This window comes from Aspergillus mulundensis (assembly GCF_003369625.1).
Source record: "Aspergillus mulundensis strain DSM 5745 chromosome Unknown scaffold_29, whole genome shotgun sequence".
NCBI lineage: Eukaryota > Fungi > Ascomycota > Eurotiomycetes > Eurotiales > Aspergillaceae > Aspergillus > Aspergillus mulundensis.
The window spans coordinates 32,522-55,525 of NW_020797917.1; the positions used below are offsets into that span (position 1 = coordinate 32,522).

Below are 23,004 nucleotides of genomic sequence, written 5' to 3' on the forward strand. Positions count from 1 at the left end.
CCTAAAAATATTAGAGCACTTGTTACACCTAATATTTTAAATTTAAATATCTTATTTTTTATCTAAATTAAGCTTTTTTTTATAAAGACTTTATATTAAGTCTAGGCAAGTAATTATTTATACTTTAATACCTTATACTATTTTTTTTTTAATAAGTGCTAAAAAATCTTTTTTTAAGACTATTTTAGTCTTATTTTTATACCTTTTAAATAGGGCATTTACAGGGTTATACTTACCTAAATAATATAAAATTTTAAAGTTATATACTACTAGATTTATATATTATTTTACTTGCTTTTTACTATACTTTTGCTACTGCATAAAGAAACAAAGATTTATATAATTTAACCATACTATTATTTTATAAAAAAAACCTTTAAGGTATTATCTTTAATAACAAAATAACTAAATAATGGCAAATAGTTTCTTATCTAGGATTAACTAATTAATCTTTACTTTAATAAATTTATAAGACTAAAACGTAACTAGATAATATTTTCTTGTATTATCTAGTTAAAAATATATTCTAGCTATTCCCGTGTTACTAGCATCCACTTTTAATTATTCTTTCCGCATAGGGTTAAAATAATGTAATAAAGGGGCTTTTATAAAGGTATTAAAAAAAAATTAAAACACTAGCTTTTTACACTTTTAAAATTATAGGGGCCTAATTTTCTTCCCATGCTATATTCCCTTTATTAAACTAGTTAATAATAAAATAATTCGTGCAAAATTATAAATAAAATAATAATAAAAATTAATAAAACCTAAAAAGAATTATAAGGCTTTATAAAAATAAGGTTCTTTTTATAAGGTTATAATAGTTACTTGTTCTAGGTTTATTTTAACACCGTTTTAATTAACCATAAAACCTAGAAATTTTACCTTTTTTTTAAAAAAGGTATATTTTTTTAAATTAGCAAATAATTTAGCCTTGCGTAACTATTTAAAAACTTATTTAATATACTTAACATGTTGCTTAGGGTTAATAAAAAAAATTAAAATATTATTAAGGTAAATAACATAAATTTAATTTAAAATATCATAAACTATAAAATAAATATAACTTTAAAAAGTAGCAGGAGTATTAGTTAAACCAAAAGGCATAATAATATACTTATAGTAACTATATTAATATTAAAAAGCTATTTTTTATTAGTTTTCTTTACAAACCTGGATGTAATAATAGGCATTTTTTAAATTAACTTTAATATAGCGGGTTGCTCCCAAGATCTAGTTAAAAATTTTTAAAATAAAAAATAAAAGGTATTAATTTTTAATTATTATTTTATTTAACCCTTAATAATTAACACATAATTATAAGCCTTTATTTTTTTTAGGCATAAAAAGAATAGGTGCTCCGGCAGGACTTTTAAAAGGTTTAATATAACTATATTAAATATTTTTATTAATATACTAGTATAACATGGCTAATTTAATAAGTAAAAAAGGGTAGATTAGCCCATAAAAAAATAACTAGCTATTTATTATTATAATATCATGCGTAGGTACTAACTTTAAAAACATTATTTTTACACCGTGTAAAAAAAATACATTTTAAAATATATTAAGTTTAGGTAGTAAATTATTTATTTAATCTAACTTGCCGCTGTTATAAACTTTTTTAGGTAAAAAAATAATAGTAAATATATAAGCTTAATTTTTACAAGCTTTTATAAACTTATATTATTTAAAAATTTAGTGTTTTACTACTTTGTTATTAAACTATTATTAATTTACTATTATATAAATATACATAGCTTAAATAATTATAATAAAAAAAATAATTAGGTATTTAACTTTAGTTTGCTTAATTCCCACATAAGGCTATTTAAATATTTTTATAATGCCCCTAAAATTAGTAACTTTAATAGGTACTTTTTATACTTTTTTTAAATTATCTTGCTAACCGCTGTATCCCTTTAAAATAAAATAAAAAAGTTTTACTTAATTTAAATAAGCATGCTTAATAAATTTTATACTTATTATATTTACCTTTACTTTAATATTTAAGTCTGCCCTGGTTTTAATCTTATCCCGCGGAGCTTTTACTATTATTTTTATTTAAAAATNTTTTTTTTTTATATATTTTACTTTTATTTTAATTTATATACTTACCTTCTTGCTAATTATCTTGCTTTTTTTTATAATATTCTTTATTTTAAGGGTTTTTAACTGCTATTTTATAAACTTTAGCAGTTTAATTAAGATTTACTAATTAAAAGTTAGGGTTTTATAATAGTTTTATATAGTTAGGTATAATATAACTAGGTTTCCCATACTTAAAACATGTTATAAAAGTTAATTTTAATTAATCCTGGTTTAGTACTATTTTAATATAACTTTAAAAGGGTTTTATTATGCTAAAAGCTTATTTTATAAGTATTTTATTATAACTTTTTTTAAAAGTTTATCCTATAAAATAACTTTTTTCTTAGGTTTCCCTACCACGGGTAAATTTATGTTAATTTTTTTTTAAATTAGTGGTGTTTTTTTTTTATTTAGCGAGTTTTAATTATTTATTATAATATAAGGTAATGTAAGGTTATAAATATAATATACAAAATTAATACTATAAGGTAAGTTAAACTAGGTATTTTTTAGTATTAAAAAGTTTTATATTATTAAGATTATAAATTTTGTTTTAAAGTAAAGGTAAAAGCTTGTTAAAATAATATTAAATCTGTATTTTTTTATTATTTCTTAAAAAATACTATTTTAACATGGCTAAATAATTAGTAAAATCCCTAGAATCTTGGTTTTTTTTTTAACAAGCTAACTTTAGTTTAACTATAGTATTTAGTAAACTAATTATTAAACTCCTTAGGATTATAGCTATCTATTTTTTAAAGTATTTTTAAAAAAATCCCTAATATTCCTTATTTATACCCTTTAATTTATTAGCATGTTAAATCTAGTTACTTTTGCATGCTAATTCTATTATAGTTAAAGCTTTTAAAATTTATTATTAATTTAATTTATATTTTCCAGGTGCTTTTTTAAAGTTTAATTTTAAAGTGCCAAGCTAGTTAAGACGTTACTATAGGCTAAAATTAAAATTATACTTAGGTATATTTTTATTTTTAATTTTACTATAATCCTTTAGTAAATTATCCTAATATTAATATTATTTTAAAGGTGCATTATATTTAGCTAATTAATTTTTTAAATACTTAATATATTTTTTTATATCTTGTAATTATTGGGTTACTAGTGTTTTATAAGTATTTTAATAATTTTTTATAGTAGTACTTTTAATAGTTTTAATAATAAAAAATTATTAAGTATTAAAGGGTTTTTTTTAGGACTATTAAAATAGTCCTGTTTAAAAATAAGGCGTGAGTATACTAGCAGCATAGTACATGTTTTATAGGTGGTTAATAAGTAAAAAAGTTAAAATTATAAAAACCTTAAGTAGGCTAACCAGGTACAAAATAAAGTACTAAAAGGCTATTTAATAAGGGATTAATATTAAATCTTAAGGCCTAGAATATATAAAAACTAACTTTTAGCTAACTATTCTTTGCTAGGGCGTTAGCCTTAAATATACTATTAAAATAGTGGTAATATTATTACTACGTGTTAGGTTGATGTTACCATGACTTTTATTTTATTAGTTTCCTTATCTTATCGGGGCTTGGCACCCGTGGGTGTGACAATAAGATAAAAAAAATAGTTTTTAAAATAAGAAACCTTGCTAGCGGGCTGCTAAAGTTCCAGACTAGTTTTTAGGTACTTTTTAATTATAAATATTAGCTAGCTATTTTAGGAAGTAGGGATTAAATAAATTTTATTATAATATTATTATATTTTAATTTAATCTTAAAGCAAGCTATTAAAATTATAGTATAGAATTTAGCCGCGCGAAGCAAAGGTATTTTACCAGGTGGTGTAATAGTGGCTTGTTTCTTTAAGGCAAGGCCTGTTGTTATTACTATTTAGGAGGAAATTATATAATTATCCAAAATTGTCCAAAAGCAGTTAGAGGCCTGTCGTTTTGGCGACCAGGCCTGTCGTTATAGTTCGACCCTGCAGTTTGCCCCAATTTTTGACAGGCAAGGACAGAGCATGCAATTCGCTACTAATGCTCGGTGGCATACTAGACATAATAGTTGGGGTCATGCCTTTCTTGAGACGAGACTTTTAATCGATTAGACTATAGCCACTATACTATATATCTCCACCAGCAGAATGATCACATAACCTTCAACTCCCTCAATTATAACGCCAACCGCTATGTACTTTTATGAACATCTGGTTATATCTACTCAATCTTCCCCTTGTTGACAACAAATCCCTCCAAAGCAGAAATCGCAGCCCATAACCTATTCTCAGCCTCAGGGAAGACAAGCGACCGGTTACTGTAAAAGACCTCGTCACTGACCTCCTCTGGGTGTCGCGGGAGACAGTGCATGAACTTCCAGCCCTCCTTTGCGCCTCCTCGCTTGGCAAGGTCAGCGGTGATTTGGAAACCTTCAAATTCCCTCAGCCTCTTGGCTTTCTCTTCTTCTTGACCCATTGACACCCAGGTGTCTGTGACTAGAATGTCGGCGTCCTTGACCGCTTCTTCGGGAACACTGGTCTGCAGGAGCTTGCCTGGCTTTGAGACACCCTCTCCGGCAGACTTAATGAGCTCCAGCATGTCAGAAGGAATCTCGTAGCCCTTGGGGGTAGCCACAGCAATGTCGATACCCATCTTTGTAGCAGCAATGGCCATGTCGAACAGGACGTTGTTGGCGTCACCAACCCAAGCGATCTTCAATCCTTCCAACCCCAGACTTGAAAGGTGGTGTGCCTTGGGAGTAAAGGCTTCGTATATTGTTTGAAAATCGGCGACGGCCTGGAGAGGATGAAAAGAGTCGCACAAAGCATTGATGACTGGGACGGAAGAATGCTTCGCTAGATCTGCAACTTCTGCATGTTTGCCGACACGGGCAACGATGCAGGATACCATGGACGAAATAACGACAGAGGTATCGTACAGAGACTCGTTGACCCCCAGTTGGATGTCATCCTTGCCCAAGAACATCGGATGACCTCCCATTTGCACAACAGCACCTTCTGTTGATACCCTAGTTCGGGTGCTCCGTTTGCTGAAGATCATAGCCACCGTCTTCCCCAGCAAAGATCCCTGCAAGTTCTGGGGAATTGACCCGGACTTTATGGCTCGCTTGTGTGAAGAGGCATTGCGAACAAGAGTAGCGAACTCGGCAGGCGAGAGGTCCGCAATGGAAAGGAAATGGCGGGGGGCGAAGGGCGAGGTGGGAGGCATGGTTTGCGAGGAGTATGAACGCACGGTGTGTCGCAAGCTCTGGCTCTTCAGTGCGGAACGGAGAGATGCCATTGGGAATGCGAGAGTATAGATGTGGAAGGACTTCTTAAGGGGACGAAGAAATTGGAACAGAGGGAGGACATCCACAAATAATTGACGGGTGATTCGTGAATGACTCAAAAGTCCGCCTCAAAGAGCTTCCGGTTCATTGGTGAGAATCAAGGTTAGCGTCACTTCCGCCCGCCGATCACGGATCACGGCCATGGCTATCGGGCCCTGGTGCTGCTGACGCTTTGAGTAACTCACACTCCTCCATCGTCCTACCGTTTCCTTCCATCATTATCAGCTGCTACTAACGCATGCAGCCATCTTTGCAACTCGCTCATGTATCGATTATTCAGATGAGGCCTCCGACTTGATCATCTCTGGCCTGGTTCGCCGTCTGATCAGCCCTCAACGCTATAACAGCTTCTCCACATTAATCCTCCCCCCACTCCGCTTCTTGATCAGTGAGCGCTGACCTCGGGAGCATAGTGAGAGCAGCTCTCGCGGAGTCGCCATGACGGACGAGGAAAGTCGGTCCCTATTGGGCGAACATGTCAACAGTTCTTCTCGTCAACAAGCGCTATCTATAGGTCAACAGCGTCGCTCATTTGAAGTGTCATCGGAATCAACTCCGCTCCTGCATCGCCGCGATGATGATTTATCGACATATGGTGGCATAGATGTACCGCGGGCTTCCTCTCCAACGCCCGGAATAGTCTCTCCAGCTGGAAAACCGAAAAGACCACGAAAGAAAATTGGATGGACCCTGATATGCGGCCTGCTTGCTGTCGGTTCCATAATCTCAATCCTTATCCTAGCCTTTATTGCCCCCGCGGTTGTAAAGCGATACGTAAGGGAAGCCACCTTGTTCAAACCGACAAACCTCTCAGTCGAATCTGCTACAAGTGAAGGGGTTAGGGCAAGAATACAAGGAGATGTTGTTCTCGACGCTAATCGCCTCGGGAGTGGGTCGGTACGAAATATTGGACGGTTTGTCACCTGGATTGGGAGAGAGGTCGAAACAGGCCAATCTGAAGTATATTTATATTTGCCGGAATACGGAAATGCCTTGGTTGGATCTGCGTCTCTGCCATCCATAAAAATCAACATCCGAAACGGCCATGTGAATCACCTTGATTTCGAAGCCGATTTGGTTGCTGGCAATGTCGAGGGCCTGCGCTCCGTCGCCGTCGACTGGCTGGAAGGAAAGTTGGACCGTCTATTACTCAAGGGAAGCGCCGATCTGCATCTCAAATCAGGTTTACTGAGCCTGGGAGAACAGACTTTGGATCATTCCGTAGTACTTGAAGGTAGGTTCCGCAGCTGTTACCCTACATATTATACTGATACAGTTGTTAGAAGATGACTTCCCATCGCTACCTGCTGTTGACATCACCAAATTCAATGTACACGATGTCGATTCGCCAGATGATGAAGGTGCAATGGCGGTTGATATCTCTGTTTCGACTCTGCTCGGTTCTCCGTTCTCCCTACGCATTCCACCTCTAGGCTTCAAAGCGCTCGTTGCCAACTGCTCACCACGCGACCCCTACATCTCAGTGGCGGATGTTGTAACCAAAGAGATTGCAGTAACCCCTGCTCAAAGCACTGTGGTCGACGTTTCTGGCATCATTCGAGGTCTCTCCGATGAACTCACAGCTAACTGTCCCGGTGAAACGAGGTCGCCTCTCGATACGCTTCTCACGAGCTACATCCACGGTTCTCAAACTATTATTTATGTCCGCGGAGCGGACGTACCTTCATTGGGCACTCCCCAATGGATGACTGATATCCTTAAGACTGTGACCCTGCCGCTATCATTTACGGGACATGCACTGGATAATCTTATCAAGAATTTCACCATGACCAATGTTCATTTCACACTTCCGAATCCTATGGCGGAGCCGGATAGCCCCGATGCTCGACCTACGGTTTCCGCTCTGGTAAAAGTGTTGATTAGCGTACCAGAACAGATGGACTTTGACGTAGAAGTCCCGCGCGTCCGAGCAAAAGCCGATGTTTATTATCACAAAGATAAACTAGGTATTCTCGACCTCAAGGAATGGCAGCCCGCCAATTCAACTCTCATCCGGGATCTTGACAATACCACTGTTCTTCAGGTAAAATTTCCCATGGATAAGGCACCGCTCGAAGTGACCGATGAGGACGTATTGACCGATGTGCTTTCGAGCTTGATATTTGAAGGGAAGTCCATAAGACTTATGGTCTCCGCAAATGTCGATGCGGAGATATCTACTGGTCTCGGGGCGTTCGCCGTTCGCGGTATCCCGGCAGACGGCAAACTGACTGTAAATCGTAAGTTCTATTGTCTATAATGTGGTCTTTTGTTAACACCAATATAGCACCCTTCGGCGGGTCCCCGTCCCGGCCTGACGGCTTGAAACCACAAGTACAGTCTCTCGAGCTAGGGACCACAACGGAGACCTCGCTCCTTGTGAACACCATGGTCAACTTCACAAACCCTACTGAATACTCAGCATCGGTGCCCTTTCTCGACTTACTGATAGTCTACAACGCTACTAGCGTCGCCCATATAACGGCGAAAGATGTCACGATTGTACCCGGTACAAATGCCGGTGTGAATATCAACCTCCAATGGGACCCGCTCGACCTTGGTGGACCGTCAGCTGTCCTTGCTGGTCAAGACCTAATCTCGCGATTTGTATCAGGTAAGTCGGCTATTTTTCTTGTGTCATGGGTCCAAGAAGCTCGTTTTGTTGACTCTGATTGTAGGCCTCAACACCTCTGTAACGATGAAGACCCACCAAGGAACTGTTCCGGCATTACCAAGACTTGGACAGGCTTTGTCCAGGCTAGGATTCGAGGTACAAATGCCTAAATTAACACCCGTTGGGAATCCCGACGGTGATCCAGGCCAACCTGGCCGTGACGATGGACATAAGGGCTTCATACAGGATGCTACGGTATTATCTACCTTCCTGGAGACCGTTTCCCACGCTGAACATACCGTTTGATACACCATACGTATATATATTGAACACCGTCCTGTGTCCGTCATCGTATAGATTTTTTTCACACGCATGCCGGCCTCCCGATAGAAAAAACAAAGAACTAACTTCCGAGTGCTCCTAGCTGCACCTCTGGTCATCAACAGCCGAGTTCGCGCTCTTTTCGCCACTAAACCATACAATTCTGGAAATTACATCGATAGAAGCACAAGCGTTCTACGAACATGACCACGAAGTCGGCGCTATCAACTACTACACTGCTTTCTCTATTCCGCCTGGTCTCTCTCATTCCCCGCGGCTCCCCGTCGAGTTAAATCTAAGCGGCATCGGATACGATGCAGTCAAGAGGGCTGTTGGTGGTACGCTGGACTTGGATACCGTGGCTAAGGTGGGAGTTCGGATAGAAAATTATAATAACACGGTCAATTATCATGGGAAGGGCATTAAGGCGAAGGTTAAACTGTGACTTTGGCTTGGGTTTGTTCAAAGAGCAGATATCTGCGTCGCCCCGGCTTTTCTAACGGCGTATTTGGTGTTCATGGCGCTGGGACTAGCACCCATGGAAAGAATGTGATTGTCTGTGGCTTGCCCTGGGAGCACGAGTGGTCTCATTGGCACGGTTGTAGTAGAGTAGAGTAGTTCAATTAATCGTTCATTTTTTTCTTTAGCTTTGCATCGTGATTAACTATAGTTAACTTTGCTTGAACGTCAGAATATACTGTAGGTTTAATATTCTATATTCCTGCTACTCTAATCATTCACAAGAAACATAAGCCGTGGTCGCTTGAGTATAATAGCAAGACATGAGAAGCAAGAAACAAGTTAAATATCCCGCGAAGAGTCAGATAGGTCCAGTCCAATGCCTTGGATATCAATCATCAAACACACAAGAAACAAGCACGCAATGTGAGCCCAGCCATTTCATTTGCCCATGGATTCTCCGTGACGCCAGTCCCCAACTCCTGAATGGAAGATTGTTCGAGTTCATGCAATGGTAGTAATGAAAGATAGTCGGGTATAGTATACGCTTAGTATAAAGCGCGAGGACGTTCATGTTGTTACCGCTGATGCGACTGTTGTTGTTGTTGTTGCTGTGGAGCCATTGTCCCGTCGTACCTTGCTCTTTTTGGATCATTGAAGCCAGGGGCAGAAGTAGGCCCGTCCCCGCCGGGTACGGAAGCATTGGTGACGTCGTTCAGAGGAGGTCGTTTTCCGTTCATATTCGCGGGCCCGAATCCACTCCGATTGGCAGCAGAAACGTTGTTTGGTGCAGCAGTCTTAGGGTCAATATTCGGCCGTGTTAGGGGACGGTAGGAGGATGTAGATGGACCTCTGTTCATGGGACTGCCGGTTCCACTGCCGCCTGGTGCGCCGAGCTTTCGATGCATGTCTGAGGAGGGATTGATGAAGTCGCGAGTTTGGTTGGGCGCTGGGGAGGTGCTGCCGGTTAGCATTGGTTTAGAGATCGGTACGCTCTTGGTGTGGTCGACGCCTGCCGTTTTGCGAATAGATGGGCTTTCTGCATGCGGGTCAAATGCTGGAGCAGCGGCGGCCGCGCTATTCGGGTTGTCTCGTAACATATCGACTCCCCGGGCGGAGAAGAATCCAACGACGGGAGGCCCTTGACCACCTATGCCTGGGTTTCCTGTGGCAGCCATGTTTTGCGGTGGTAGATTTTGACGCTTGGCACCAAACTCCTGTTTGATGTGCGCTTGTGCGCCGGGGCCTGCTGTCGTTACCCCATTATTGGCGCGCTGTCCTGGTGGTGGCGGTCTTCCATTTTGGTATCCTCTTTGTGCGTCTGGGGGCGGAACGGATTGCCTCTGGTTCAGACATTGGTTTTGATTTTGGGCTGCTGGAGGGTATGGTCGATTGTTCGGGGCCTGATTAGGGATCGGCCTACCCGCTGCAGCATGATGCATGGGTCTTTCCGGTTTAGACGGCGTGACGACATTGGGATTAGTCCTTGACGGTACGCCAGGGGCATAACTTGAGGGATTTGGTGGTATGCTGGGCCTTGTAATTGGAGTTGGTGGCTGATGTGCCTTGCTGTCTTCTGCCACTATTTCATCCGGGTACTCGCTCTCGCCGACATTGAAGTCGGCCTCATCGAAAACATCACCTGGTGCTGTTAGTGGCTTGATAGAAAAGGCCATATACTATGAGCTTACTTCCAAACTCCGCATCGACATCAGCAGCGTCATTCCTGGATGTGTTCCGTCCAGCGACTGACGGACGAGGCGGCAAATCATCGTCTTCTGGAGGCGGCTTTGGTTGCACTGGCTCCCTCTTGATGGGGGCAAAGTCGGGATGGCGGTGCAGATCATCCACGTCCAACTTCGTCTGCAGAGGTGTCAACGCAGAGGCACGAACAGAGAAGAGAGACCACATACTGGCACTGTCTTCAGTTTCGAAACCTTGGAAATGAAATCCTTGTCGTATACACAGTTACCCAAAACGTTACCGAAATTTCGCAAAGCTCGTTTTAAGGCGTCGGTCGTTGCCTCTTTTTTAGCCTTCTCGAAGGCGGCGGCTTTCCCCTTGCAATTCTCCATATGTCCGTATCCCACATCCTGGTATTGTTAACCATCATGCGCCAAGTCCAGAGCTCCATGGCCGGATAAGGATATTCATCATACCTCGTGGTAAGCTCCATCCTTCAAAGTCACCCTCACTATTACCGATAAGCCCAGACTGACCTTTCCAGTATTCGGGGACTCGTCAACCTAGAAACAGGTGTCCACCGTCAGCAACACACGTCAACATGCAGTGGCAACATCACAAGCATCATAGATCCGGGGAAACTCGTACAAAATCAATCTGAATATTTTGGATCGAACTCGACCACCCGTTGAAGCCAAGCACCTCGTTGGCAAGGCTTATACACTTATCCGCGGCGAGGTAGTGTACTCTAAGGCCCGCCGCTCCAGGTCGAGAGGAGATGTACTCCGGTCCTAACTTCTTCTCAAGGCGTGCCTGAAGCACGGCGACTTCCTCGCGGGTGTATTGATTGGAGCGTGCTGGGGTTTCATTGAATGGGTTTTTGGCGATGACGCCTGTTGCATCTGGCATCGTAATGCTCGTCGGGCTGCCTCGATGTTGGTCGCCAACGCTGAAGACGTGGTACGCGTTAGTTTACGTGGGTTCATTGAGTCCTGGGATGGGCACTGGTAGTAAACTCACGCTGGCATAATTATGTTTATGGATAGGTTAGTCTATGAGAGCTATCATGGGTAGCTGAGATTGTATTGAATAGAGTGGTAGCTCAAGGCACGGGGTGGACGCTCATCTGGCGTGGAGACGCGTCGGGATACCCTGCTGTGCCGCGAAGTCACGTGCATACACCAAGCAACAGGATCTCAAGATAAACCAGGAACGATCAACAACCAAGCTGTACAAACGGTTTACGATGGCTACAAGTAGAGGATTATCTTGACAGCCGTGGCCAAATTCGACGAGCATATTTCATCTTGGGGCATCCATTTATCGTGATGTTCTAACCTCTCCAGCTAGATTAGTTTTGATCCAATACTTCAAGATGAGCGCCAAGACTATTCGACGACAAGACTCGCGCTAGGTACGAGTCCAAGATCTTTCAGTGACTCGCCGTAGAACTCAGAATTGAACACCTTCCTTGGGAAGTTTTGGCGAAAGCCGTTGACCTCAATTCCGTCTTCTGTCTTCAGCGCCGAGACAACCTCAAACAGTGTGATATCGACGGGCAATGTTTTCATGATATTCCCCTTCGGTGTCTGGAAACGGAGGCGAGTCTCTGTGTAAGCAGAGGCTGGCTTGGACGCGACAGGCCCGGACGTTGTAGCTGCTGGCCCAGCGGCTGGTTGAGCAGGGGGCGCGACCCCGGCCCGTTCAGCCTTTTCACGCTCAGCCCTTAGTCGACGCTCCTCCTTATCCGCTTCGATTCTGGCCTTAACACGGCGTTTAGCTTCGATATCATCCTGCTTTTCTTGCTTCTTCTTGGCAGCTTCCTTGATCCTTTGTTTTCTCTCGAGCTCCTCCTTGGCGTCTTGGGACTCCTTGGTAGCTTTTCTTCGAATCTCCTAGACCATGACCGCGTATTAGCAATATTCGAGATCGGACCTGTAGCTTCCATTATACCTCATTTCGCTTCTTGTCAACCTTGTCCTGTTCTGATTGGCCAGCACGCTTAGCTGCTAGCTTCTCCCTAAGCTCTTGGAGCCTGGCTTTCTTCTCCTCCTCCGTTAACGGCGCCACCTCCTCTGTCGACTCCGAGAAATCAACATGCTGAGTTTTCGAGGCGTGAAACTCGGCTTGGGCGTGGCTTCGGAACTTCTTTCCGCATTCATTGCAAATCAAGCTTTGGGCTTCTTCGCCGGGTTTGAGGGTTGGCCCTTCTTCTTCGTGCGCTTCGACCCCGGCCGTAATCTCTTCAAGCGACTTGTCCTGGTTTTGTTCGAGCCATTCAAGAGCCCCTTGCACTGTACGTATATAGTAAGTACTAGCGGTTACACTGTGAAGGATGGCTTGAAACTCACGCCCACCGCTTTGTTTGACCGCTAACTCAGCGCGAGCTCTCTCAAAGCCCATCTCAATGAGCTGATCTAGATCTGACGTAGTCATGACTCTAGTTGGCAGATAAATCAATAATTCGGGACGTGGTCTAACTGTTGTGGTGGCTGGTTGTGAGGTGTTCTGTGAGTGAGAGTAGATGCGGAGAAAGAAAGTGTTGGCAAGATGGCCGTGGCCCCGTTGTAGGGTGACGTATCGGCGTCCGCGGAGGGCCAACTGCGGGATGGGCCGCTCGATCTATGCCCCGGCCATGGCCCCCATGGCCCATCCATCAACAAAGCCCAGGCTAAACCGGGCTCATGCCTTCAGAAAATGTCAATTAGTGCCGACCGGAACTATCATTACTTGCAATGGCATATTATAAGCTCCCCCATAGAGTGATTCTCTTCATTCGCATTAGAACTCGTGTCTACGAAAATGGTGCATGGTGCCAACTAGTACAGTGTACTACTATTTGGTGTCCTATGCAAGTCTTAGATTCAAACAGCTAATATAAACAACCATCCAGTGCTTCAACGTTGTCTAGAGCATATTAGGAGAACTTGGGGTCACAATTGTACTCCATAGACTTCAGCTTTTGGTACATTCACAACATCTGTTGGGTGTTTGCTGTAACAGTCAGAAATTGAGTAGAGCAAATGTGCACCACATCACCCGATAATTCTAGAAGACCTCAGTAGCGGACGTGGAAGAGCCGAAATGACCGATGTGTATACGATGACGGTAATCGCGAATGGTGCCATATGGCAAGCGACGCTCTCCCACAGAAGCCATCCCGTTTCACATGTTCAGGAACCATATCTAAGAACCGCTTTTGCTTCGCCGAGGATGTCGAACTCTCAATCAGAGCAGTGATAGTACCATCATGCAGCCACAGAACTGCCTGGGGAATGACAGAGTATATGCTAGCAGAGCAAAGTCATAATCCTGCAAGCTGAAAATCAAGAGAAGCGAACTTGAAGGATCACGAGCACGCTGGCAGTGATGACTTCACCCGGCAGCAGGCTGAGTCAGCGATCCGGCCCAACCAGCAGCCGCGACTCTCTTCCCCCAGCAATTAATTTGGTTGCGCCTGAACTCCGGTGTCTGGCTTCAAATCACAACTTCCAGCGCTGCCTATCTCCAACTCCTGTACCCATTTTATCGATATTCCGCTACCCTGACTCCATTATCCCGCCGTCAGGTACCACCGTTATACCGAGTCTCGCTGCTGCTCTCTCCTTGTCCCAAACTACTCGTCTATCTTGGGCTGATTCGCCCTGTGAAACGACCACCGAATCTTCGTGCCGTCTTTCCACACTGCGGACACCCATCACCCTACATTCACCATGTCCATCCTCCTCGACCCCCCAGACCTTGGCTTCAAGCGTACGTTCAGGGATTAGTTCTCGATTCGTGATCCAGGCGGGCGTACTGACATGCGAATCAGGCCCCTTCAACCGTGAGATATGCCAGGTGTTACACCTCACCAATAACAACCCGGATGCCGTCGTCTTCAAGGTATGCGCTCCCTACACTCTTGCGCAATACATAATTTGTTTGCTAATACTATGTTGCATGGAACAGGTCAAAACCACTGCCCCTAAACAGTGCGTGATAATCCCTGCCCGCTATGCAATCGATTACCTTCTAAACTTTCAACAGTTATTGTGTCCGACCAAACTCCGGAAGGATAGAACCGGGAAAGCATGTGGAAGTTCAGGGTATGGCTCCGTAACTCGTTGCTGCGGGGCATCATAGTTGATGAGGTGAACAGTGTTGTTGCAGGCCATGAAGGACGAACCAGCCCCGGACGCCAAATGCAAGGACAAGTTCCTGGTCCAAACGGTGGCAGTCACCAAGGATATGGAATTCGCTAACGTCAGCTCCATTGTACGTATATGCGATTCAATGCTACATATCCGTTTTCTAATCGGCTTACAGTTCGAGAAAGCCACCAAGTCAGCCATCCAGGAGCGCAAGATACGAGTAACCTGGCTCGCCGCCGACGAACCTTCAATCACACAGGAAGATACCAATGGCACGGTAAGTCTAATTTGTGTCTTGACCGAGTCCTTGGTTTGGCTCACTAAGGCCTATCGCATATAGAACGCCCAGGATGATGAACCTCCCTCCTACTCTTCACCCAAGGGAGAATTTGAGACTCCCGCTGCCGGGCTTTCGAAGAACCCGAACGCCACGTCGCCCATCCCTGCTCCGGATTTCAACGAGAGCGTCAAGCGGGAATATCCCACTCCACAAGTGTCTGAAAACAAGGCAGCGTCAGCGAAGTCTTCTTCTGCAAGCAGCGTAAAACAGAATGACTACGAAGCGCGGCTGTTGGAAGCAAATGCGCAAATCCAGCGCCTGAAAGATAAGCTCGCAGACCAGGGTTTGCGACAGAGGAAGATTGGGGGTGAGAGCGAAAAGTCATCGGCAGGCCTCGTGCAGCAGGCCCAGGCAGTTGAGGCAGGCGTGCCAGTAAGAATCGTGGCAAGCTTATGCCTGCTGAGTTTCTTGATTGCGTATTTCTTCTTCTAACTTCTCTTTGTTTCCTTTTTTTTCCGTTACCCAAATACCTATTTCCTACTTTTACTGCAAACCGCCTGTGTTCATCTCGAGCCGCCTATCATTGATTTTTCGTTTGTTCACACCTTATATCAAACTCTTTTTCTTCTCTTTTCTTTTATATGCTTCACGAAGTTCGCTTCGAATACTATGACTTCGGCAGCGTTTTGATGACGCGTCGACTTCAAGACACAATGAAAACAACGAACGAGGCATGAGAGTTGGGAGGCAAAGTCGGCAAGACTGGTGTCGAGAGGGTCTTTGACGAAGGTGCTGAGCAATTCGCTACATCCATTATCGATATGTAGCCTACAGGCCGACCTCTCTTGCCTTTTGAACCCTTTCTCTTCGCATTACCGTTGGAACCTGATGTGGATATTTTTTCTTCCCGGCGAGCATAGGCCTAGACGAACGTACGTGTTGATTACCAGGCAGTGATAAGTAATGACGATGGAGCTACCTCATACCCTGGGGCGTATACCGCTAACTACGGAACAAGCATTGTCATACATAGTTGTATCACCTGTGGATTGCAACTGCACTTTGAAATCATAGTGTCAATTCTAAGTGGTAGTGAGTATTTCGAAGTATTCCGGGATTTACGCCGATCAGATGATAACGATATCATCATAATTTCTAGTATTGCAAAGGCACACTCATCATTTAGCGTACATACCAGCGCGCGCCAAGGATACAAGTATACCATACCCCCATCCAGTCCAATTATCAAGGAGATAAAATTTTTAGAAAGGGCTGGGGGGGTAAAATTACTGGATTAAATCAATTTTGAATCTCGCTCTCCTTCCACCCGTCCTCACCGGCCTCGTCGGGCCCAGCAGAGATGCCCTCGCCTGCGCGGCCGGTGGTAGTGGCACTGCCGTTACCACCACCACCGACAAGTCGACCGCCCTGTTCTCTCTTGACGCGGCACCAGGGACCGACATTCTTGTCTAGGATGAAGGTCCAGATAACCCAGACCCAGCTCCGGTGGCAGGGTAGAGGCTCGTAGAACTCACTAGCGATACGGTGGAGAGTTTGGAGCTTTGTCCACGGGATAGCAGGGAAGTCGTGATGTTCATTGTGCAGGCCCACGTTGTAGGTCAGAATATTGAGGGGCCCGTAGTAGGAGTATGTTTCTGGAGGCGGCAGGGAGGAGAGGGGGTGTTTCTCACCCTTTTCTCCTTTTAGTTCCTGCAGCGACTCGGTGCCGTGGTTGATGTTTGAAAAGAAGTAGTGTTCCGCAATGAAGTGCCCTGCGCAGGGGTGGAGAGATCCAGCGAGAAAGGAGCTGAGAAGGAGGTAGAGGACTGGGCTGAGTGAGCCGTTGCTGGCCTTTGTAAGGGCGTAGTCGAAGGATAGTTGGACGAAGAGGTTTAGTAGGTGGATGATTGTGAAGGGCGGGCTGTAGATGAACATAGGGCGGACAGCGTAAAAAAAGATCTGGAAGGTGCAGAAGAAAGCCTTGCCGAGGAGTGAGTCGAGAACGAAGGCTTCAAATGCTGTGGGAAGATCAGTGTCGAGGCCGGCGACGCCGAGGGATTTGTGGTGAGTGAGGTGGTAGGGCTGGTGCGGTCCGTCAGCTTTCTCTCTTTCGACAAAAGTGCTTATAGAAGTTGCATACCCTGAAAGCGGCACTATATGGTAGCCCAATGGGAAGGTTGGCAAAGATGGCCAGGACTCTGTTGGCCATGGGCAACCGGAAAGCGAGGTTATGTGATATCTCATGAATGGCGAGGAAGAGGTTCTGGTTCGAGGTGGCTCCAATCACGTATGCCGTTAACCAAAACCGCAGGGAGAAGAACGACGCTTCCCGGAGGAGGTATGCGCAACAGATCTGAAGGGATACAACACCCAGAACCACGTATTTGGTCAATGGCTCTGGTCCGCAGAGCTTGGTTACCTGGTAGATCGTGCAGATTAGCTTTCAGGAACACGGTCACACGCAGATGAAGCGGAGGTACCTCTGGGTGTGCCTTGATGATTGCTTGTCGTCTTGAGCGGTGCGGCTCCTCTGTATACGTCCAAAAGAAGTGGTCCTCGACTGAGGAAGCCCCTGGAGGCGGGACTCGCATTGAGGGCTCCTCATCGTGTTGTTCTGAAGCTTTGCGGAGGTTCTTCGCGGCCGACACGCGGAGCTGCGGTGTAGCCGAGGTGGCAACTGTCGACGCCATTGTGGGAGTAGGAGAAGAGGGGGGATTGGGGATGAAAGATGAGGTCGTAGTAGTTTTCTAGGCCATCGAATGTAGTGAAAACAGACAGTTGGTTTACAAATATAGAATCGAGAGCCAAAGGTGGTTCGATTAGAAACTGAAACTTGGGAGACGAGTCTCGGAATCTTTGCCTTCCACGTGGGGCGCGCCAACCGTGGGAATGGGTCGATCTACAGCTCTGTGCAAAGTTATGACACGCAAATGTCTGTTAATTTAGTTCGTTTTTGCTTCGTACTGCTTTATATAAACCATGTAAAGTTTATGCGTCGTCCAAAAATCATGGCCAAGGTGCTCACTCTCTAATAGTCGTCTCCACGGCTAATAACCTCTTTCACGGTAGGTCGGAGCACAATCGTCTGTAATTAGGGTTAGTCTATAGGTTAACAAAGTAGACTCTGGAAACATACATGTTCATATTGGGCAGTGTACGAGCCCTTCGTATCACAGAGAGGGGGATAATCTTGGACAATTCCCGATTGAACCAGGTTGTTCAGCTGGAAAGATATTAGCCAGAAATTGATTTGGAGGTGCAGCAAAACTTACACCGAGAAGGTACTTGTCCTGGCCAAGTCGGTCAAGGTAACGACGGCACCAAGGCAGAGTGCCAAAGTTCTTGTTAATGACGTTCAAAAGGTTCTTTGCCGAGGATAAACGCAAAGGAACTTGAGGAGCATTCGGGACCAGCGCATAGTGAGAGGTTTCCATCTGATAAACATGAGTTTCTGAAATGGCGGACGAGTTCTGGAGCACTTACATCCTCTCTCACGTAGCCCTTTCCGGTACTACCGAAGGTCTCAATGGCGAAAACTTCGCCTTCCTCCATCTTAGTCTGGTCGGAACCCTTCACAATGGGGACACTCTTGCCACCGTGGATAACGTGCTGGTCAATGTTATGGCCGTTGAGGTTACGGATAGGTTTGATAGGATACGTAGTCCCGTTCAGCTCAATCTCGTAACTCTCCATAGTTTCTTGGATGGCGGCACCAATATCACTCATGCGGACATCAATTCCAGCCTCGCGGATACCGGTGTTCGTAGCGTCCTTGACTGCCTCAAGAAGAGGGTCATAAACGGGATCGAAAGACATTGTAAACGCACTGTCGACAATACGACCGTTGATGTGCGCTCCGAAGTCGACCTTCATCACATCACCCTGCTGCAACACCATCTTGTTGCCTGCATTCGGGGTGTAGTGGGCGGCACAGTGGTTGATACTCAGACCACAAGGGAAACCCATACCACCCTTGATGTTATCACCCTCCTCAAGACCCTGGTGGCCAGTCAAAGCACGGACGGAGTCCTCAATGCCCTCCGCGATTTCCGTCAACGTCTGGCCAGGTTTGATGTTCTTCTGCGCATACTGGCGGACCTGGCGGTGGACCTCGGCACCCTGGCGGTACTCCTGCAGGAAGTCATTGTTCATGCGGTCGAGGTAGCGCTTCTCTTCGTTGGTTGTGCGGAACGAGTTCTCGTTCAGGTACTCAACAATCTCGCCCTCAGGGTACTGGCCGTTCGGAAATAGGTTCGACACAGGGACACGAGGAGGAGAGCTCTGTACTTTGGCGCCTCCCTTCTTCTTCTTCTTTGACTTGCGCTTCTTCTTCTTCTTCTTGGCGGCTAACATCCGTTGTTTCTGGTCAGCGGGGATATGTTGAAATAGACCGCGGGGGAACCGGAGTCGGGTCCATGCATACCTCCGTCGGCGGCACCCTCAGCACCTGCGTTGGCATCATCTGCATCGTCGTCCGAGTCGTCCTCCGCCTCTCCGGCTTCCGCTTGGGCCGCTTTCGCTGGGACCGCGGCGGAGTCGCCATTTTGACCGTTTACTGGGAGATATGTCATTCGGCCTGATAAACAATAAGAAAAAAGCGGGACAAGCAAACTCACGGTCAAGCTTCTCTAGCTTCTCACTAGTCTGGGCAGCCATGGTGAGAAGATAAGCTGGGGCTGAAGAGACAAAAACTAGGCTGGTATGCGGTCCTCGTAAGAGAAAAAAATAGAGCGGGGAATTGCCGATGAGATAATGAGGCGCCAAGCCTGGCCACGGCCTATACTTTTGGGAGAAGCAGAGTATCTACAATTAAGCCCGAAATGGTTTAAAGAAGTATTACGGAAGATTTACTGTCTGGTGCCGGTTTAGGCTCATAGTACTCGAGGTGTAGCCCGTCCATGTGCACGAGTAGGTCTCGGGCGCCACTCCGCACAATCTACTGCGTCTATCTATAGAGCAGGATGGATCATGGATGTAAGTCCAGCCTCAGCAGGCCAGCTTTGTGTTTTAACATCATATGTAATAAATAAATCAGAACCATTCATTGAGCAATCTGTAGCCTCATCGCCTATCAAGTGTACTCCCAATAGCATATCCGCCATACTTCCATACCTCAGAAAACTGAAACTCGCGCACCGATGACGCACTACGTCCGATAAGCGGCCGACGCCATCTCGGGAAATGTATTCCACTCCTTCTTTCTATCAACTATCACACTCAATTCACGAACTTTCTCCTCTTCCACGCAATTACATAAAGGCATGCCGTTTCCTCGCCCTTTGAGGACGCCGATATCCCAATTCCTCCTTGACAATTCTCACTTTCACCAAAACACCCTGCCTCACGAGTACATCTCCTTTCCTACCTTCAACGTCCACAGCTACGGACATAGACGCAGACATAGATATGACATTGGCTATGGATACACGCAGAGGACAGCCTTCTCAACAACGCGACCTCAATATTTCGCCTCGTCCCGAGAACCAACCCTCTACGAAGTCCTCGATGTCCCCGTAACAGCCACACCAGCCGAGATCAAGAAGTGCGTTACCACCCCAAGCTCCCCAGAACTGTGTCGGCCAGCTATGTATTAACCCAACCTACTAACGTATTCCATTCAGGAATTTCTACGCCCTCTCCCTCGCCCACCACCCCGACCGCAACCCCAATGACCCCAGCGCCTCCGGCCGCTTCGCAAAGATCTCCTCCGCCTACCAAACCCTCAGCAACAGCACGAAACGCGCGACCTACGACCGCGACCACGGAATACACTCGTACTCCTCACAGTCCACGCATTCCACCGCAACACCAGGCCAACATCCCATGGGCAGCCACAGCAGCCACGGCGCATCATACTTCGGGTCGCGGCCGGCAAGCGGGTTAAGTAAACGGCGGGGTCCGTTCAGGGGCCCCCCGCCGAGCTTCTACGCGCACGGCGGGTACGGCAATAACAAAGGGAGACGGGCGCCGTCGGGGGCAGGGGGTTACTATTCGTCTGGTGGTTCGGCCGGTGCTGCGGGCGGCGCCGGCGCGAAAGAAGATGATCCGACTGGGTTCATTGACCGTAATAACGTTTTGCATTTCAATGCGCGCGGGCATTATCGAACGCAGACGGCGGAGGATGCGCGGAGACAGGAGAGGCGGTCCAGGACCCATGCGGATATTAATGAGCAGTATATAGGCAGTCGCGGCGACTTTGCTTTGCGGTTTATTGCAGTTTCAAGTATATTGGTAGGTGCGGGCGTAATAACGGGGTTCCTCCGATGGCCGAGCAGCACCAGCAATGAGAAGTCGCACAAAACGAAGTATTCAAGAGTGAAGGACGGCTGAGAATATACATGTGCGGGTTTACCCTTTGTTATAGGCGCATTTGCCGTACTTGAACTTTACATAATTTCCATAGAGTGGCGCTGTTAGATACACATCTTCAATCTGCGTTTGGGAGGCGAGATATACCGTGTGCGAGCGCGTCCAAGATGCCTATAAAGGTAGCGGCAGAACATAAAAACTTAGTCCTATTGATATACAGTTGTCGCCAATGATTACGGTACATGATTATTACCCTAATATCTAGATATCGCGGTCCACCTAACCTATCTTGCCGCCCCTTATATACAATTCGCATAATGGAGGGAGAAAAAGGCTTCGGCAGGCCCTATCAACAAAAAGGCGGAAAGGAAGTTGCTTAAGCCTCAAAGGTGAAGCTGGCGCCAACCTTGTGAGCAGCCTGGTTAAGGTTCTGGGTATCGAAAGAAGCACCAAGGCCGAGGGTGACACCAGGGCGGAGGAGAACGTTGTAGGCCAGAGCGGCAATACCACGGTCGTTGATCTTGACCTAAATGGAGAGAAAGGTTATTAGATCCGCGGGATTCGAATTTTTGGGACCGCGATCACTTACCTTGGCGAAGGAAGAGGGGTCGAGTCTGTACTTGCTGGCAACCTCAAGGCCGACGGAGTTGCCGGTCTTGGAGTCCCAGGTAGCCTTGGCACCAGCCTCAACCTGAGCGTTGACGCGGTGGTAGTAGCTGGCGGAGAAGACGGTCAGGTTGTTGGCAGCCTGGATGGCAGCAGAGTACTGGGAAACGCTGTAGCCGACGGCAGCGGAGTACTTGGTGATGGCGGCCTTCTGGACGTCATAGCCACCCTCAGCACCGACGAGGAAGCCCTCGTGGCCGAGAACAGCGTCGAAGTTGGCAGAGGGACCGTTGAGGAGGTCGAAGAAGGCACGGGCGTGGACGTTGGGCTGCTTGAAGTGGAGGTTGAGCTTGGCACCCTTGGACTGCTTAGCAGGGAGGTACTGGGTGATGATCTCAGCCTTGAGACCCTTAGCGATGTTGTTGTCGAGCTCGAGCTTGGTGTCGAGAGCGTTGGCGGTGGTCCACGCCTGGGTGAGGGTGAGGCCTGAGCAAGGAGAGATTATTAGCATCAATCTATGTTCGGCAACCCAAGACGCCAGAATGAGTCTAGTGGACGGTGACAAGCGATGCGATCGTGATATATTAACCACGAGCGCTTTGTCAGGCTTCTTGGGTGTTTTTCGTTTGCGATCATGGGGGCGTTTACCAGTAGGAGCGTCGACGTACTTGGCCTCGAGCTGTTGCAGATTGCTTATTAGCGATAGCTTCAACGAATGATAATGGCAATGAAGACCTACGCTACCGGCGATGGGACCCTCGTGGGCAGACTTGCCCTTCACGTTGAAGGTGACGCCATTGGGGGCCTTGGACTTGACCTCAAGGGCAGCTAAAAACAGCCAGTCAGCTGAGCTCCAGGCCACAACAGGGAGGCCGAATAGGCGGCGACGAAGCTACATACCAGCAGAGCCGTGGTAGAAGTCCTTGTTAAGGAGCTATCGGACAAGTAGTCAGCATTGGAATTCCGCGATTCCTCATCCCATCCACCTAATTCCCTTGCGAAACAAGGTGGGAGAATAGCCAACACAGCACGTACGTCGTTGGCCGCCTTGGCGATGTCGGAGAAAGCAGCAGGAGCAGCCATTATGTGAATTTAGAGAGGTGATGAGACCTTAACGTCAAGGGTGTAAGAACAGAGAGTAGTGGAAGATTTGAATGAGGATAACGGAGGGAGGAAGTCGGGAGAAGATTCAACTCATCAATGAGG

At 45.9% G+C, this 23,004-nt stretch overlaps 9 protein-coding genes across 9 annotated transcripts; 3 read left to right on the top strand and 6 right to left on the bottom strand.

The window, feature by feature from the left end:
- Positions 1–4,264: 4,264 nt before the first annotated feature.
- argB (ornithine carbamoyltransferase) lies at positions 4,265–5,272 on the bottom strand (the record flags this gene model as incomplete). The annotated part of the gene is made up of 1 exon (XM_026753551.1): positions 4,265–5,272. The coding sequence occupies one exon, from the start codon at positions 5,270–5,272 to the stop codon at positions 4,265–4,267; it is 1,008 nt and encodes a 335-aa protein (XP_026597871.1).
- A 559-nt stretch (positions 5,273–5,831) lies between these two features.
- DSM5745_11536 (uncharacterized protein) lies at positions 5,832–8,773 on the top strand (the record flags this gene model as incomplete). Its single annotated transcript, XM_026753552.1, has 5 exons — positions 5,832–6,627; positions 6,677–7,633; positions 7,681–8,007; positions 8,072–8,262; positions 8,432–8,773. The coding sequence occupies 5 exons, from the start codon at positions 5,832–5,834 to the stop codon at positions 8,771–8,773; spliced, it is 2,613 nt and encodes an 870-aa protein (XP_026597872.1).
- Positions 8,774–9,365: 592 nt separating this feature from the next.
- DSM5745_11537 (RAD52 DNA repair protein RADC) lies at positions 9,366–11,498 on the bottom strand (the record flags this gene model as incomplete). Its single annotated transcript, XM_026753553.1, has 6 exons — positions 9,366–10,429; positions 10,479–10,650; positions 10,701–10,880; positions 10,947–11,033; positions 11,119–11,419; positions 11,491–11,498. 6 exons carry the CDS (start codon positions 11,496–11,498, stop codon positions 9,366–9,368), a joined length of 1,812 nt encoding a protein of 603 aa, XP_026597873.1.
- Positions 11,499–11,858: 360 nt separating this feature from the next.
- On the bottom strand, positions 11,859–12,906 carry DSM5745_11538 (uncharacterized protein; the record flags this gene model as incomplete). The annotated part of the gene is made up of 3 exons (XM_026753554.1): positions 11,859–12,365; positions 12,424–12,764; positions 12,822–12,906. The coding sequence occupies 3 exons, from the start codon at positions 12,904–12,906 to the stop codon at positions 11,859–11,861; spliced, it is 933 nt and encodes a 310-aa protein (XP_026597874.1).
- A 1,277-nt stretch (positions 12,907–14,183) lies between these two features.
- DSM5745_11539 (putative integral ER membrane protein Scs2) lies at positions 14,184–15,375 on the top strand (the record flags this gene model as incomplete). The annotated part of the gene is made up of 7 exons (XM_026753555.1): positions 14,184–14,223; positions 14,285–14,355; positions 14,422–14,444; positions 14,500–14,558; positions 14,612–14,727; positions 14,779–14,880; positions 14,944–15,375. 7 exons carry the CDS (start codon positions 14,184–14,186, stop codon positions 15,373–15,375), a joined length of 843 nt encoding a protein of 280 aa, XP_026597875.1.
- An 807-nt stretch (positions 15,376–16,182) lies between these two features.
- Positions 16,183–17,573, bottom strand: DSM5745_11540 (sphingolipid delta(4)-desaturase family protein; the record flags this gene model as incomplete). The annotated part of the gene is made up of 3 exons (XM_026753556.1): positions 16,183–16,965; positions 17,024–17,302; positions 17,364–17,573. 3 exons carry the CDS (start codon positions 17,571–17,573, stop codon positions 16,183–16,185), a joined length of 1,272 nt encoding a protein of 423 aa, XP_026597876.1.
- Positions 17,574–17,911: 338 nt separating this feature from the next.
- On the bottom strand, positions 17,912–19,539 carry DSM5745_11541 (methionine aminopeptidase 2; the record flags this gene model as incomplete). The annotated part of the gene is made up of 6 exons (XM_026753557.1): positions 17,912–17,968; positions 18,020–18,106; positions 18,156–18,317; positions 18,367–19,229; positions 19,307–19,438; positions 19,500–19,539. 6 exons carry the CDS (start codon positions 19,537–19,539, stop codon positions 17,912–17,914), a joined length of 1,341 nt encoding a protein of 446 aa, XP_026597877.1.
- A 605-nt stretch (positions 19,540–20,144) lies between these two features.
- On the top strand, positions 20,145–21,213 carry DSM5745_11542 (DnaJ domain protein; the record flags this gene model as incomplete). Its single annotated transcript, XM_026753558.1, has 2 exons — positions 20,145–20,425; positions 20,505–21,213. The coding sequence occupies 2 exons, from the start codon at positions 20,145–20,147 to the stop codon at positions 21,211–21,213; spliced, it is 990 nt and encodes a 329-aa protein (XP_026597878.1).
- A 355-nt stretch (positions 21,214–21,568) lies between these two features.
- Positions 21,569–22,881, bottom strand: DSM5745_11543 (porin; the record flags this gene model as incomplete). Its single annotated transcript, XM_026753559.1, has 5 exons — positions 21,569–21,718; positions 21,782–22,477; positions 22,538–22,626; positions 22,699–22,732; positions 22,834–22,881. The coding sequence occupies 5 exons, from the start codon at positions 22,879–22,881 to the stop codon at positions 21,569–21,571; spliced, it is 1,017 nt and encodes a 338-aa protein (XP_026597879.1).
- Positions 22,882–23,004: the final 123 nt, after the last annotated feature.